The following is a 14,559-nucleotide window of genomic DNA, read 5'->3' on the forward strand; positions in this document are numbered from 1 at the left end:
TGTGTGTGTGTGTTTGTGTGTGTGTGTTTGTGTGTGTCAACTTAATCATAGTTTGGGGACAATTTTGTACCCAGAAGTGAGCAACAGTGAATCAAATCTCATTTGTAAAAATGCTATTAAAATTAAAACTTTTTAATTCTAAAAATGCAGAATGTTTTGTTAGACTTGTATTATTTATAATATTTATAAATACTACAAGTCTAACAGTTGTAGCATTTGTAACATGCTGTATACAGAAACACTATGTGAAGTCAATGGAATGTCCCCATTTATATAGCTAAGTAAAAGTGTATTTATAGGAATGTTAATGTAGAAAAACTCAGCCCAGAAGTAAGTGCTACTAGTGTTTGTGCACAAACATTTTGACCAGTGTGCTCATCTTTATAATGCATGTGCATGTGAACATTTAGGGTTCATTGCACTGAAACACACACAAACACTCTTACTCTTTATTTATCATGGCAGTGAAAGAGGGGCGCTGCATCTTTAAGATCTGCCCCTGTGTGTGTGAGTTTGTGAGAGAGAGCAGAGGGGCTTGTTTATTGTTCCAGGGACAAAAGCGTGAGTGAGAATCATAAAAGCATCGAGGGAGATTAAACTACACGGCACATCACAGAGACAGAGCGTGATACGCACACACATACTCACATGGGTAAGTCTACCTGAACTCACCTAAACCCATTTTAACCACTAAGAATATTTATGGGCAGAATTTTAATTGATTGGTGTGTCTTTGATTTGCATGTGATATAAGTTGTTTAGACAAATGTATACAGGCATTTTAATGATTCTTTTTTGTATGATGTGTGTAAGATGCCATCTGGTTGGTCAGAAGCTTAAAGGCATCACTTCTGCATTTGTGATGGAGATGCATTTAATGGATCCTTATTAATTAAAAGGTTGTTTTGATTGATTAACCAGCTGGCTCCGGTTTTGATTGGCTAAGACAGTTGCTACGACGCCTCAGAGGTGTGGATGAGAAGACCAGTAACCCCAGGAGACTCCAGGAGGTCACATCAGGTCTTTAGGTCAAATATTCTCTTCTCTGAAGGGGACTCTTGTACGGCCCAGTGCCAGTTTGAACTGGGAAAATATTTAATGTAGTTGCATTAAGGATTCATATGTATGTATGCATTGAATTGTTTTGTAGGTTTCTCCTTTTTTGGATAACAACTTAATAGCCCTATGCAGAATCACATCTTCTGTTTGAACTGTAACGGCAAATTTTCTATTTTCTGCTCAAAACAAGGGATAGTCCAATCAAAATGGAAAAATCTGATGTCATTTTTACATTCTCATGTTGTTTCAAACCTGTATACATTAATTTTTTTCTGAAAAACACAAAGAAAAACTGGTGTCCAAACAACATTGGACCACACTGAATTTCATTATACAAACAAAAAACAGAAAATTTTTTCAGAGTATCCACCCAAGAAAGAAGGTCATACAGATTTGGAACAACATGAGGGTGTGTAAATGATGACAGCATGTTAATTTTTGAGTGAACTATCCCTTTAATTAAGTACTTGAAGAGTTTATTTTAAGTGTTTTGGAGAATGGATGGATGGATGGACCCAAAAGCATTTCCACATTCTCAAACAGAAGGTGTGATAAAAGTGTGTGTTTTATAGTAATCAGATTATTGTGAGTGACAGACTTGTTGAGAAGAAAACAGTTTAAAGACTAGTTGACCTGCCACGATCCCAATTGTAACCCCGGTGGTGTCAGTCTGTGCCACTATGAGTGGAAACGCAATGACGTACTCCACTGCTGAGGCCTGTGAGTGTGTGTGTGCGTGTGTGTATTTTGTTTGTTCACAATGATAGTTTTTGTTGTTAAAACAAAAGCCTTTTTGACTATCACAAGTGCTTCTTTTTCTGACCACAAAACCTCAAACCCACATGAACCCCCCCCCCTCCCCAAATCTCATCCTGACACCAGGCTACTCAGGAGAGAGAGAGAGATCGAGGGAGGGAAAGAAGGAGAGAAAGAAGCGAGGGAGGGAGAGGAGCAGCTTAAGCGAAGCATTTTTTTCTTCCTTGAGGTGGACAGTGGAGTGTATCTGAAGAAAGAAAGAGAAATTTTCTCCTTCAGTTTAGACATCACTGCAATAGAGAACAGACATCTCTCTGGAGTGAGTGGACAAGCGTCTGCGTGGCTCTCTCCTGGCGTGGGTTCGACTCAGCAGTGTCGATGTTTCCAGTGAAACAGCCGTGGTTGTGTAAAGCGCTAGGTGACCTGAGATGCATCATCTTCCCTCACAGACTGAAGACCACAGAACTCCATAGCTGAGCCTTCTGGGGCTTATCGTTTGTTTGGCTTCTTTTGGTTAAGTTGCTTAAAAACAACTGTTTTTAGCCTTTTATTGACGCAGTTGTTTTACCTGTCATCTCTTCTGCTGCCTCGTATTTTACTTTCTTACTTTCAGGTTTTTGTAATTTGGGTTTCTTTTGCGGTTCGGGATTTCGAACAGGGCTTTTTCATTGCCTGCGTTCACTTTGTCTGCATTTGGCTTGTTCATTTGTGATTCCGTTATACACTGACTGACTATTTACAAGCGTGTGTGTGCATCAGATACATTTACTCACAGAGCTCATTGAGTATGTGCATGCATGTGTTTTTGTGTGTGTCCTTGACTAACTGTAGGCCAACTAACTCTTTGCGTACTCATTTCGAGGTCATCGGTGTGATTTTGTAGTTGAGTATGAGCGCACTTGTGTATTGGTAGTACAGTGTGTGTGTATAAATGTGTGTGTGTATTGTATGTGCTGCATGTGCAGTTGGTGTGTTGATATATTACTCACCTACAGGTTGCTATGACTGCTGCATCCGCTGCCTGGGCGCCGTGCCCTACACCAGCCTGCTGGCCACCCTGCTCTGCTACACCGGTGTGGCGCTCTTCTGCGGGGGAGGGCATGAGGCGCTCACTCACACACGCACATTTGTAGAGCTCTACTTCGCAAGGGACGTCCAGGATTTCATTGTGCTGGCAGACTTGTGAGTTATTGCCTTTTTTTGGTGATTATGTACAGTGCAGTACATAATGTGAGAACAGAATTGCTTTTCATAAATCAGTGTTCTTTAGTAGGCTATAGTTTGTTGTAATTTGTCCTATGAATGTTTGCATGTGTTATTTATTCTATATTTTGTGTTTCAGTATAAAATATTTCCAGTATGTGATCTACGGTCTGGCCTCCTTCTTTTTCCTCTATGGATTGTTGCTTTTGGCTGAAGGTTTTTACACCACCAGTGCAGTAAAGCAGACGTTTGGAGAATTCAGGAGCACCAAGTTTGGGCGCTGCCTCAGCCTGACTGTGAGTGTGTGTGTGTTTCTGTGAATTGTGGGGACTTTCCATAGACTTCTATTACTTTTATACTGACCAAACAATATTTTCTATCCCCTAAACCTACCCCTTACAGAAAACCTGTTTGCATTGTTATACTTTCAGATAAACATCATTTACTATTTAAAAAAATAATAATTTCCCTCATGGGGACCGCAGGTTTTACTATCCTTGTGGGGACATTTGGTGTGTGTGTGTGTGTGAGAGAGAGAGAGTTAGATTCTGAATTTTGTGGTCGCTGGTCCTTTCGCATCTTTCTTGATGAATGAAATAATACGATACGAAAAGTTGAAAATTTAAAAAATGTGATTTCTTGGCCTGAAAAAAATCAACAGTAAAATACTTTTTAAAATAATTTGTATTAAAATAGCCAATATTATAATATTAATTTTATAATATAACATTAATTGATAATAATTATTCAAAATATTAAAACCTCATGTCATAAAAGTCATGGAGAAGCTATGGTAAATTCAATAGACAATATGCTTTTTCAGTTATACTCAGTTCTAAAGTATTTATGCAGTGTGAAATTACTCTCTGTAAATGTGATCTCTATAAAATGATTTTGAAACTACTTATTCCATCATCATAAATGACTGGAAAGGTTCAGAAAGTGTGGGAATTCTGATATATACTCCAGCTAGATCACTCAGGTCATCCGACAGCATCTTGCTTGGTTGTATCCTGATAACCTGTGAGCAGTTGGTTTAGTCAGCTATTTCATAAAGTCAGTTTTATTTTTTTATTTTATATCTTCTTTTATATCTATATATGTATGTGAACATTTATGACCATATATGTATATTACTTGTGTAAAGCAGTAAAAACATTGTTAAGGTGCTGCTATATATAAATCAAGTTTTACTTACTGTACTTTCTTATATAGTTTGCAATGTCCATGCCTGTTGTGTTGCACAGATCTAATTAGCTGTTTCTCTTGTCCAGTTCATAATCCTGACGTACGTGCTCGCCGTGATCTGGCTGGTTGTCTTTGGCTTCACAGCCATTCCTGTGCTCTTCTTCATTAATATGGAAAGCTCCTGTCACAAAGTCAACATCCTGTCAGAAACCACCTTGTTCAACCAGCAAGCAAGGGTCTGCATGGATGCACGGATGTATGGTAGGTCTGCACCCTTCATCTGTACGTATGCTTGTGTGTGCTCACAATCATGATGTCTGTGTTGTTTTATATAGGGTTTCTTCCCTGGAATGCTGTGCCGGGGATTGTTTGTGGAAATACACTGGCAAGCATCTGCAAAACACCAGAGGTTAGATGTTTATTATCCTAGACACACGCACATGCTCAGAGTTTCAAGAGATCATGTCTCTGATATCCCTTTTTATGTTTCCAGTTCTATGTGACCTATGACCTTTACATCTGTGCATTTGCTGGAGCCGGAATCACCCTTCTTGCCCTGGTTAGTGGTCTAATGTTTTACATCTGTGAAGTCATTTATAGTTACTGTAGAAGATTTTGTGCAAGGTTATAGTGACCTTCTTCAAGAGGCTTATTGCTTTGTATTCTGGAAAGCAGCAAGTTCGTTATTTTAATGGTTTTAATGATTTTAAAAATTACAGTTGACAGTGATTGATGCATCTTGACGATCACTTAGAATGTACATGTAAATGTACATTTATTGCTTATTATATTTACATATTCATTTATATTTTCTACGCCTATTGACAAAATTCCACTGCCATTGAATTCAAATTCACTGGGATTTTATTTGCACTAAATTCTTTACGTCAGAGTGCAGAGCATGAAGTTAATAATGGAAGAACAGCAGGGGAATGTTTAGTTTACAGTCAGTAACTGACCTCTCTGCTAATGACAGATCCCCAGCGTCTCTACTCCCTTTTCCTGTATATTTGGCAGCAGTCATTTCTCAGGCTTTATCTAAAGACAATCACTATGAGCAACCAGAGCTTCTCTGTCGTGTTGAGGAGCACAATGAGACTGATGTAAACATTTAATACCGTAATTAAGCAGCTCCCAAAATTATTTGGACACATAAGCTACTCTTAATAGTTTCAGTTACATTGCATTAGATATGTGCCATCTGAAAACAAATGCTGCTAGAGATTTACACTGACTGAACTTCACTTTTTTGGTCTTAATTCTGAAAAGTATACTATGTGTAACAGTATAATTAATCACATTTCTTTCTGTGATTTTCTTTTTAAATGTGCTTGTGATAATTTAAAAATTATTTGGACACATAAGCTACACTTAATAGTTTCAGTTACATTGCATTAGATATGTGCCATCTGAAAACAAATGCTGCTAGAGATTTACAGACTGAACTTCACTTTTTTGGTCTTAATTCTGAAAAGTATACTATGTGTAACAGTATAATTAATCACATTTCTTTCTGTGATTTTCTTTTTAAATGTGCTTGTGATAATTTATTGATATAAGAGATTCAATAGCTATGCATATTGCTGCATTAACAAATTACACAACTTTTTTTAAGTATTTTTTTTTTAGTTATGCAATACTATGCTTTACTATACAAGGAACTAAAGCCCCTGTTGCTCCAGGGGTATTGTTCCTCTAAAATATAAGGGCTATACGCTGCTTTGGACAAGACTGTAAATAAATAATGATGTGCTATTGCTGGAATTGCATTCCTTGCCTGATGTTTATAGTAAAGTCTCAAAAGGATATAAACACTCATGCCACAAGAGCTCAAATTTCTCCTATATAAAAATCCTTTTGCAGAGGAATACATCAGACACGTGTTGTTTCTTCCTTCTTTTTTCCTAGTTCGTTTACGTGGTTGCCACCACCTACAACTACGCTGTTCTTAGGTTTCTCGGAAGGAAGGGAATCCGTTGCTAGGTTCGGTGTTGCTAGGCCCGCTTTCCTGTCGCCTGTGGCAGCAGTTTCAGTGGTGTCATCAGTGTGGCCGGTGAGGAAACGCAAAAGAGCTCCATGAAGCCCCTGCAGAGTTCTATCATACAGAGCACAAACACACACACACACAAACGACTGGTTTCATGAGACAAATTAGTACAAACTACACTAAGGTAGATTTACCAATGAAAATACAACAATTCATTGAAGCACTACACGTAAAACCACAAACTACTGTACAGTGGATCTCTGGAGGGGTGGAATCTAACTTCTGTATTTCTTCATTTGTCTCCTCTCTCTCTGTCTTTGCTGCACACATTATTATATACTCTCATGGCCATTTATTCATTTTAATGATTGTATTCATTGTGCTTCATGGTCTTATTAATGCCTTGCGGTTTGCCAGGATTTTAGCCTCTCTCATCTCTCTCTCACACATTCCATCTTTTTAAGAAAGTTTGAGTGTGTTGTTTCCTCAGTCAGATGTGGGTGTTTTATTCTGTGTGACAGCGCTGTAGTGAACAGCTTTCTTTGTGTCAATTTGAATTCAGTATTTACAGACATTCTTAGTGTCACCGTCTGTGTGATTTTATGTTTCTGGGTGTATTTGTTGTATATTTTGACTAACTGTAGCAATATGCTGAACCTGATCAATGATGGTGCTCGATCCAAGGAACTAATGTTTTTTTTATTGTTCACTTACTGGCTTACTTCAGAAAACTAAAAATTATTTCTACAGTAAAATTGATAACTGTAAATGATTAATAAAACATACAGAATTCAGACTAAAGTTAATTTACATAAACTGTGTGTTGAATAAACTTTAATTTCCTTTAATGAAAGCAGATGATCAGTGTTGTCAATTTGTTGTCACAGCTACAGACATTTAAACCGGATAAGTTAAAGTTCACTTCCAGAATGAAAATTTCCAGGAGCACCAAGCACCCCCATGTCATCCAAGATATTCATGACTTTCTTTCTTCAGTGACAAAGAATTACATTTTTTTTAGGAAAACATTGTATATTTTGACTAACTGTGGCAATATGCTGAACCTGATCAATGATGGTGCTCGATCCAAGGAACTAATGTTTTTTTATTGTTCACTTACTGGCTTACTTCAGAAAACTAAAAATTATTTCTACAGTAAAATTGATAACTGTAAATGATTAATAAAACATACAGAATTCAGACTAAAGTTAATTTACATAAACTGTGTGTTGAATAAACTTTAATTTCCTTTAATGAAAGCAGATGATCAGTGTTGTCAATTTGTTGTCACAGCTACAGACATTTAAACCGGATAAGTTAAAGTTCACTTCCAGAATGAAAATTTCCAGGAGCACCAAGCACCCCCATGTCATCCAAGATATTCATGACTTTCTTTCTTCAGTGACAAAGAATTACATTTTTTTTAGGAAAACATTCCAGGAATTTTCTCCATATAATGGACTTCAGTAGTGGCCAGCGGATTGAAGATCCAAACTGCAGTTTCAATGCAGATTCAAAGGTCCCAGCCAAGGAGCAAGGGTCTTATCTAGTGAAACAATCATTTTCTTTTTACATACTTTTTAACCACAAATGCTCGTTTTGCGCATCCATGACTTCATGCATTGTGTAATCATGTTGGAAAAGTCATGAACGGTTAGTTCTTTGTCTGTCTCGTCGGTTAAAAAGGTAGGGTAAACTCCACCTCACTTTCTATTTGTTTAACCTTTTTTTGTAAAGTTGAAAATACTTTCTTTGCACGTTCGCTTTGTAAACACTGGGTCGCTACTTCTGCCTACATCACATGTGCGTAATTATGTAATGCGTGAGGTCGAGCTAGTGCAAGACGAGCATTTGTGGTTAAAAAGTATGTAAATTTGTATTGCATTTCACTAGATAAGACACATTCTTCGGCTTGGATTGTGTAGAGCACCTTGAAGCTGCACTGAAACTGCTATTTGGACCTTCAACACGTTGATCCCAAGCGGCAACCTTCCGGTCTCTCTCGTGAAACCACCACGGAAGTGACAAACTGCAATTCATCGACTGGCTCCAAAAGGGAGTCATTCCCATAGACTCCCCAACTTTACGAGATGGTCCTCACTGCAGAACACAAGATCCAGGGGGCGAGGTTGGATCCAGATCCAACTCCTCCCACCTTACATATACCTAAACCTACCCATCTCCACCCCCTGATCCCTAAACCCACCCATCTCCACCCCCTAGATGTGGATCCAACCCCGCCCCCTGGATCTTTGTTCTGCAGTGAGGGGCTACTGAACTTTACAGCAGAAAAAGATTTTTTACAGCCTGGTACAAATAGTGGTTTTGGTCTATATAGCTAATTTTGCCCTTCATGACAACTGTGAGGGGGGTGAATTTTATTTATAACTCGTCTGTTTAAATTATATTAAGCCTTAAAGTTCTGCATAATTAAGGGCGTGGCCACTTGAGTGACAGGTGGAGTGCCCTGCTGTCACCACCGTCGAGCTAGGTGGGCGTGGCTTCAGCAAAGAACTTTGCCCATTCTCGATTACCCGGGAGTGACGCGGGTGACGCGCTGCCAAGATGGCGACGGCCGGCTCCGCTCACTTTGAGTTTCAAAAACGCTCTTCAGAAACCTACGGGTGACGTCACGGACACTACGTCCATGTTTTTATACAGTCTATGGTTGACCCCCATTGAAGTCCACTAGCCTATATGGAGAAAAATCCTAGAATGTTTTCCTCAGAAACCTTCATTTCTTTTCGACTGAAGAAAGAAAGACGTGAACATCTTGGATGACATAGGGGTAAGTAAATTATCAGGAAATTTTCATTCTGGAAGCGAACTTCTCCTTTAAGCTGATAGGATATTTAAAAAAATACATTTGAAACAGTGAATTGTTAGAAGACGACAAGGAATATATTGATCAGAAAGAGAGAAATACTTTATTAAACCTCATGGGGAGTTTTGTCAGTATATAGGAAGACATGCACACACAGCACGACCATTTACTGAAAATTTGTGTTGAATTTATGTGCAATAAACCTACGACAGCAGTTCCTCTACTGATAAAGACTGATTTTTTTTTTTTATTAGTGCTGAATTACAGCAAACTTGCTGGTAGACACTGAGATGTGCTTGGGTGTCATGGTGATAAGTTGTTGTGGAGTAGGTTGCAGTAGGATGAGTCATCAGAGCTGGAAGATTTGATCAAAGCATTTCTCGCAGAGGATTTCCCCAGCATAGTGGTACATAGATGAAGAGAGATCATCCAGAGGACTGCTGCAACCATTACACTAAAACACACAAAGACACAGACACAGCTTTACTCATCACGCTGCGGCACATCTTAATTCTCACAGAAAATAAAGAAAAAGTTCCAAGGCAGTAAAACATAAAGCCAATTCACTGGCATTGGCAGATGTGGTCGAAAAGTTAATTTTGGGCCTTGCTTCCAAGCATAGGCATTTTTTTCCACCTGCTATTAACATGCGTCTCTTGAGATTTTATTTTAGACCATTGAAAAGGTTAAATACACAAGTAAAATGTTTAGGTTACAACAGACCCTGTCTCTGAAAAAAAGAACAGCTGTGACTGATTTTATTTTATTATTATAATCAAAGCATATTAGCATGTGTAGATTCATTCCAAAACAAACAAAACATTTATGTTTTTATTCTAACAGGTAGCTTTTTGAAAAGAAGCTCTCTGAACAAAAAACAAAACTAATGAAAAAAAAAACGCATTTTGCTGAGAACAAACAGAAATGAAAAACAACAGCATTTGTCTAGTACTGCTTGTTATTCGATTGATTTTTGAGTATGATGATATTTTGAAGAATGTTGGTATCCAAACAGTTGATAATAGCCATTGACTTCCATAATATTTTTTCCATACTATGGAAACAGTGGGCTGCCATCAACTGTTTGGTTGCCAACATTCTTCAAAGTATCTTCTTTTGTGCTCAGCAGAAGAAAACTCATGCAGGTTTGGAACCACTTGAGGGCGAGTAAACGAAATATCCCTTTGAGCTGCAAGTACGAGAAAACAAAAAATAATAATAACAAATGTCTTGGGCTTCTGTAGGTTTCAATGATCCCATCACAAAATGTTTTTGACCTTGTTAACATCTGTATTGAGCACTGACCACCTGTGATCAGATCACCAAAAACCTTGAAACCAAGTGGAAATATGAGACAAGACTCAGATGAAAACAATTTGGTGGAAGGGTGAGACACTGACTTCTGAGCCTGAGTACAGAGGAAGAAAAGATTTAAAAAGTAAACCTTGAAACAATCTGGATGGCAGCAAATGGCAGGAATGTTGATGGAGATTTTCACATTTCCATCTATGGGCAGCTTGCAGAAGGAACACATGGTTTTACCTTTGACACTACAAAGAGAGACAGATACACACACGACTTATTAAGAATGGAACTGTGTTAAATACTAATACCTGTAAACTTTATTGTAAAAATATATGAAGGTATTCAGTAAAACAGACAGGTCACACTTAATTTTACAGTGTTGATGTTTCTGTGTGTTTGCATAACTGAATTTAGCTAATAAACTATATACTTACTATGTTAATATTTTGTGGGTCCTTTAATTACATATTTTAATGTTATTGCTATAGAAATTAATTAAAGCAAAAACACCTACTCAAAGAAGTCCACAGACATCATATCTAAATAAATGTGTCTTATAAGCGACTTACTTCAATTCAGCTTGACTGTTCAGTCTGTGGTTCTCTTCCAGGGCTGCCACACGGGGTTCTTCGGTCGGTTCTGTAGTTGATCTAGTTGATGACTCTGTAGTTGGAATTTCCAGAGCAGATACTAGTGAAAGTTCCCCATGTTCACTTGTAGGCTGGTTTTCTGCTTGTCTGGGTTCGAATGGAGCCTCAACTACAGGTGCATGTGCTATTGAGACTTGTTCAACTGTATCATCTTCTTGATTCTCTGTAGTCAGTGTACCTGAAGGTTTTGCTGGGTTCTCATGTAGGGTTTTGACTGCTTTCTCCTGCAGCACTCCACTGGATAGTGTTTGATCTGTTGAAGCTCCATCTACAGGCGTCTTCCTTGTTCCCTCTACAGGAGTCTCTGTGTGTGTCTTCAGTGATTCCTCTGCAGGGTTCTCCACTATGTTCTTTACAGGAACATCTGTAGGTGTCTCCAGTGGTTCCTCTACAGGTTTAACTATATTGTCCACTACATACATTTTAGGAGTGTAAGCATGCGTCTTCAGTGGTTCTTCAACAGGTTTCTCCACTATGTCCGTTTTAGGAGTGTCTGCATGTGTCTTCAATGGTTCCTCTATAGGTTTAACTATAGGTTTCTCCACTACATCCAATTTGGGAGCGTCTGCATGCGTCTTCAATGGCTCCTCTATAGGTTTCTCCACTACATCCGTTTTAGGAATGTCTGCATGTGTCTTCAATGGTACCTCTACAGGTTTAACTATAGTTTTCTCCACTACATCCAATTTAGGAGCGTCTGCATGCGTCTTCAATGGTTCCTTTATAGGTTTAACTATAGGTTTCTCCACTACATCCAATTTAGGAGCGTCTGCATGCGTCTTCATCGGTTCCTCTAAAGGTTTAGCTATAGGTTTCTCCATTATGTCCTTTACAGAAACATCTGCATATGTCTTCAATGGTTCCTCTGCAAGTATGGCAATTGGTTTTTCCACTATGTCCTTTACAGAAGCATCTGCTGGTGTCTTCAGTGGTTGCTCTGTGGCTTTGACTATGGATGGCTCCACTGCTTTCTCTACATGTGCTCTTCTGGAGTCCTCAAGGACAGGATGTGCACTGGAACACATTCAGAATAATTATGAAGCATCTGATTGGCCTTAATGAAATATTAAATGTTGATATTGCAGTTTAGTATTGTTAGAAATTAAGGATTTCTGCCTCAGCTATTCTGACTTGCATTTGAGGAAATTAAAGGATAAAAGGCTCTATCCAGTAAAGAAAGATGTACAAAACCTTTTGGCCAGATTGGACCCACTCTTGACTGGTGTGTTTTCTGTTGGGTTCAGGGGCCTAAGGGAGAGCAGACGGCTCTCCCTTAGGCCCCTGATTGAATGCAGAAACACTGAATACAGGAATTACACACAAGGAAAATAAGAAAAGCTCTCACTCAAACTTCCTTAAGGCTGACATGACAGAAGAGCTTTGAGGGGGTGTGGACGAGTCCAGGCTGGAGGAGGTGGTGGCGGTACTCTCTGCACATGGCATGATGGAGGAAGAGACCGAACTGCTCTCAGGTGATGACACATTTTTAGGTTTTCCTAGCTTTACTGGTTTACTGTTAGAGAGTAAAACGTGAAATAATTTGAGAGTTCAAGCAAACATGAGAAAGACCTTGGCTGGTTGATACTACCGCTCTCAGCCAGCAGATGACAGTGAAAACCTGCATTTACCGTGCTTTTACATCTGACTGTGTGTCCTCAACATTTTGAGATCTGTTGATCCAGCTTCCATCTTGTTTCAAATGGGTTCGAACCTTTGTCGCCTGGAATACGGCCTCCCTGTTAACATCTACAATCATAGAAAACCACCTATTAGAGTGTATTTGGTTTACAAATGTATATTTTGTGTGTGTGTGTGCGTGTGTGTACCACTGGACATGGCAAGATCCTCTTCTTCAGTCAGGCCTATATTAGAAATACATGAAAATTGAAGTCAGATATACTTTATAGCACAGCTTCAGTTTTTCTATCTCTCTTTCTGTTATTATTTATACCATAGGTACAGTATTTTTTTGACATGCTCATTTTATTAGTGCCAGTTGTTCAACATTATTAAAGATTTTATATAATCTCAGAACAGGTTGAGATTGGCGCAATCAGGCTCCTGTACTCCCCAAAGATGATGCATGCACATACTGCAGAAAAATGCAGCACTTCCACATTTTTTTTTTCAGTACGTGTGTGTTATCTAGCATGCCATCTAGAACAGAAACTCAGAAGACTCATTGTCTTCATGCACTGTTTGGAATTGCACTTGACATAGTAATTGCATTGTGCTGGGATGCATTAGTCCTTTAGCACTTAAGTGGTGAAGACATAAATAGCTAAAAATAAATGAGCTGGAAGACATTCAGGACAATGGCAAAGAGGAAGAACAGGTCATAAAACACAGCAACACAGACACAAGAGTGATGAGAAAACTGTCTGTAAGATCTTCTGTTTGTGGAATACTTAGGTTTTCTCATGCACATGCTTTATAGAGCTAATTATATGATATCACAGTGATATGGAGCTGTATATTCCAACATTTCCCTCATTGGTGTCTGGCTTTTAGTGGCAGCAATCTGAAAGGATCTGTTCTGTTTACAGATCCTTGAATAATGTTCTTGCATGCTTTGTAAGAGTTTGATTTCAGTCAAACTAAAACAATAATTTGTCTTATTAAATGTCATAGAAACGCTTTAGCGCGACTGAAATCATACCAGTCCAATTTTTGTGATATCACGATGAATGCCTCTGACCTTGGCATTGTTTGCATGCTTCAAAATCCAGCGGTGATGATAAATAATCAATTGTCTCATGTATATTTGGACAGACAGATTAAAACGTGTGTGCAAAGGTACACAAGTAAGATTTTTATATTGACTTTGTCCCTAAACCTAACCCTTGCCCAAATCTGTTGATAGTATTAAATGTAATAATTTGGCTGATTTATGAGCCTTTCAAATAGTCCTAGTGCACTTCAAATGTCAGTTTCTGACTATATTAGTGAAGATGTTTTCATTTTTGTCTTAGCACACTCATAAAAGCCATGTCCTCCTCAAACATTCCAGGATCAAAAAGCACAACATCACACACGTATCGGTTAAGTTTCTAACATAATGGCAGGATGTCCTCCTCATTTCCCAGAATAGTGAAATCATCTTTATTGCTTGTTTTGTTAAATTGTCATTGATCACAGTTAGAGGAAGAACCCCTGCTACGTAATCCAAACTCACTCAGACAAAAACTTGAACACACAGATGAGTTCAACTCCCAGACCTTAAGAGTTCAATCAGATACCATATGCAATCGTTTTCACAAGGAGCATTTAAGCTTGGTTTAAGACATGTTTCACTATATCTGTGAGGAGGACATTTACAAAATGTAAATGTCAGTGCATTTCTTTGCTATAGTGTGTGTGTGCATTATAAAGCAAGAGGTTCTTACCTGCGTGTGGAAAACTGGGCAGTTTAGTCTGTGAGAGTGATTTAAAACTTGCCAGACTGCAACCACTACATATGAACACACAAACACACACCTCTCATGCATACCTACCCCCATACAACTAAACATAGCTCACCTTCACTCAACTTTGAATTTGTTTCCTTGATGTAAGATAACAATGTCTATGTTGATATTTGTGTGTAT

The 14,559-nt window shown here is 38.5% G+C and overlaps 2 protein-coding genes across 5 annotated transcripts; one reads left to right on the forward strand and one right to left on the reverse strand.

Annotated features, from left to right (window-relative positions):
- The first annotated feature begins 463 nt into the window (after nt 1–463).
- Nucleotides 464–6,388, forward strand: LOC107672433 (myelin proteolipid protein-like). 4 transcript variants are annotated; one of them, XM_016465622.1, is made up of 8 exons: nt 464–652; nt 922–1,020; nt 2,811–2,997; nt 3,158–3,314; nt 4,293–4,467; nt 4,542–4,615; nt 4,700–4,765; nt 6,115–6,388. In XM_016465622.1, the coding sequence occupies exons 1-8, from the start codon at nt 649–651 to the stop codon at nt 6,187–6,189; spliced, it is 837 nt and encodes a 278-aa protein (XP_016321108.1). In that variant the 5' UTR covers nt 464–648; the 3' UTR covers nt 6,190–6,388. The 4 variants fall into 4 exon arrangements, with proteins under 4 accessions (XP_016321108.1, XP_016321128.1, XP_016321122.1 ...); XM_016465642.1 differs by lacking the exon at nt 922–1,020 and having other exon boundaries at nt 471–652; XM_016465636.1 differs by lacking the exons at nt 464–652; nt 922–1,020 and adding an exon at nt 1,669–1,779.
- A 2,693-nt stretch (nt 6,389–9,081) lies between these two features.
- LOC107672396 (LIM and calponin homology domains-containing protein 1-like) lies at nt 9,082–14,539 on the reverse strand. The gene is made up of 7 exons (XM_016465561.1): nt 14,492–14,539; nt 12,799–12,834; nt 12,601–12,718; nt 12,318–12,485; nt 10,892–11,986; nt 10,462–10,567; nt 9,082–9,471 (listed from the first exon to the last, which is right to left on the reverse strand). The coding sequence occupies exons 2-7, from the start codon at nt 12,806–12,808 to the stop codon at nt 9,367–9,369; spliced, it is 1,602 nt and encodes a 533-aa protein (XP_016321047.1). The 5' UTR covers nt 12,809–12,834; nt 14,492–14,539; the 3' UTR covers nt 9,082–9,366.
- Nucleotides 14,540–14,559: the final 20 nt, after the last annotated feature.

Source organism: Sinocyclocheilus anshuiensis, unplaced genomic scaffold (genome assembly GCF_001515605.1).
Source record: "Sinocyclocheilus anshuiensis isolate Anshui unplaced genomic scaffold, SAMN03320099.WGS_v1.1 scaffold681, whole genome shotgun sequence".
In the NCBI taxonomy this organism is placed as follows: domain Eukaryota; kingdom Metazoa; phylum Chordata; class Actinopteri; order Cypriniformes; family Cyprinidae; genus Sinocyclocheilus; species Sinocyclocheilus anshuiensis.

Bases quoted from the DNA above. Each gene is read 5' to 3' on its own strand.
- LOC107672433 (XM_016465622.1), top strand. The intron at 4,468-4,541 runs GTAGGTCTGCAC...TGTTTTATATAG, and splicing joins CATGGATGCACGGATGTATG to GGTTTCTTCCCTGGAATGCT. The intron at 4,766-6,114 runs GTTAGTGGTCTA...CTTTTTTCCTAG, and splicing joins GAATCACCCTTCTTGCCCTG to TTCGTTTACGTGGTTGCCAC.
- LOC107672396 (XM_016465561.1), bottom strand. The intron at 10,568-10,891 runs GTAAGTCGCTTA...CTCTCTTTGTAG, and splicing joins AACAGTCAAGCTGAATTGAA to TGTCAAAGGTAAAACCATGT. The intron at 9,472-10,461 runs GTTTACTTTTTA...TGTGTGTTTTAG, and splicing joins GCCATCCAGATTGTTTCAAG to TGTAATGGTTGCAGCAGTCC.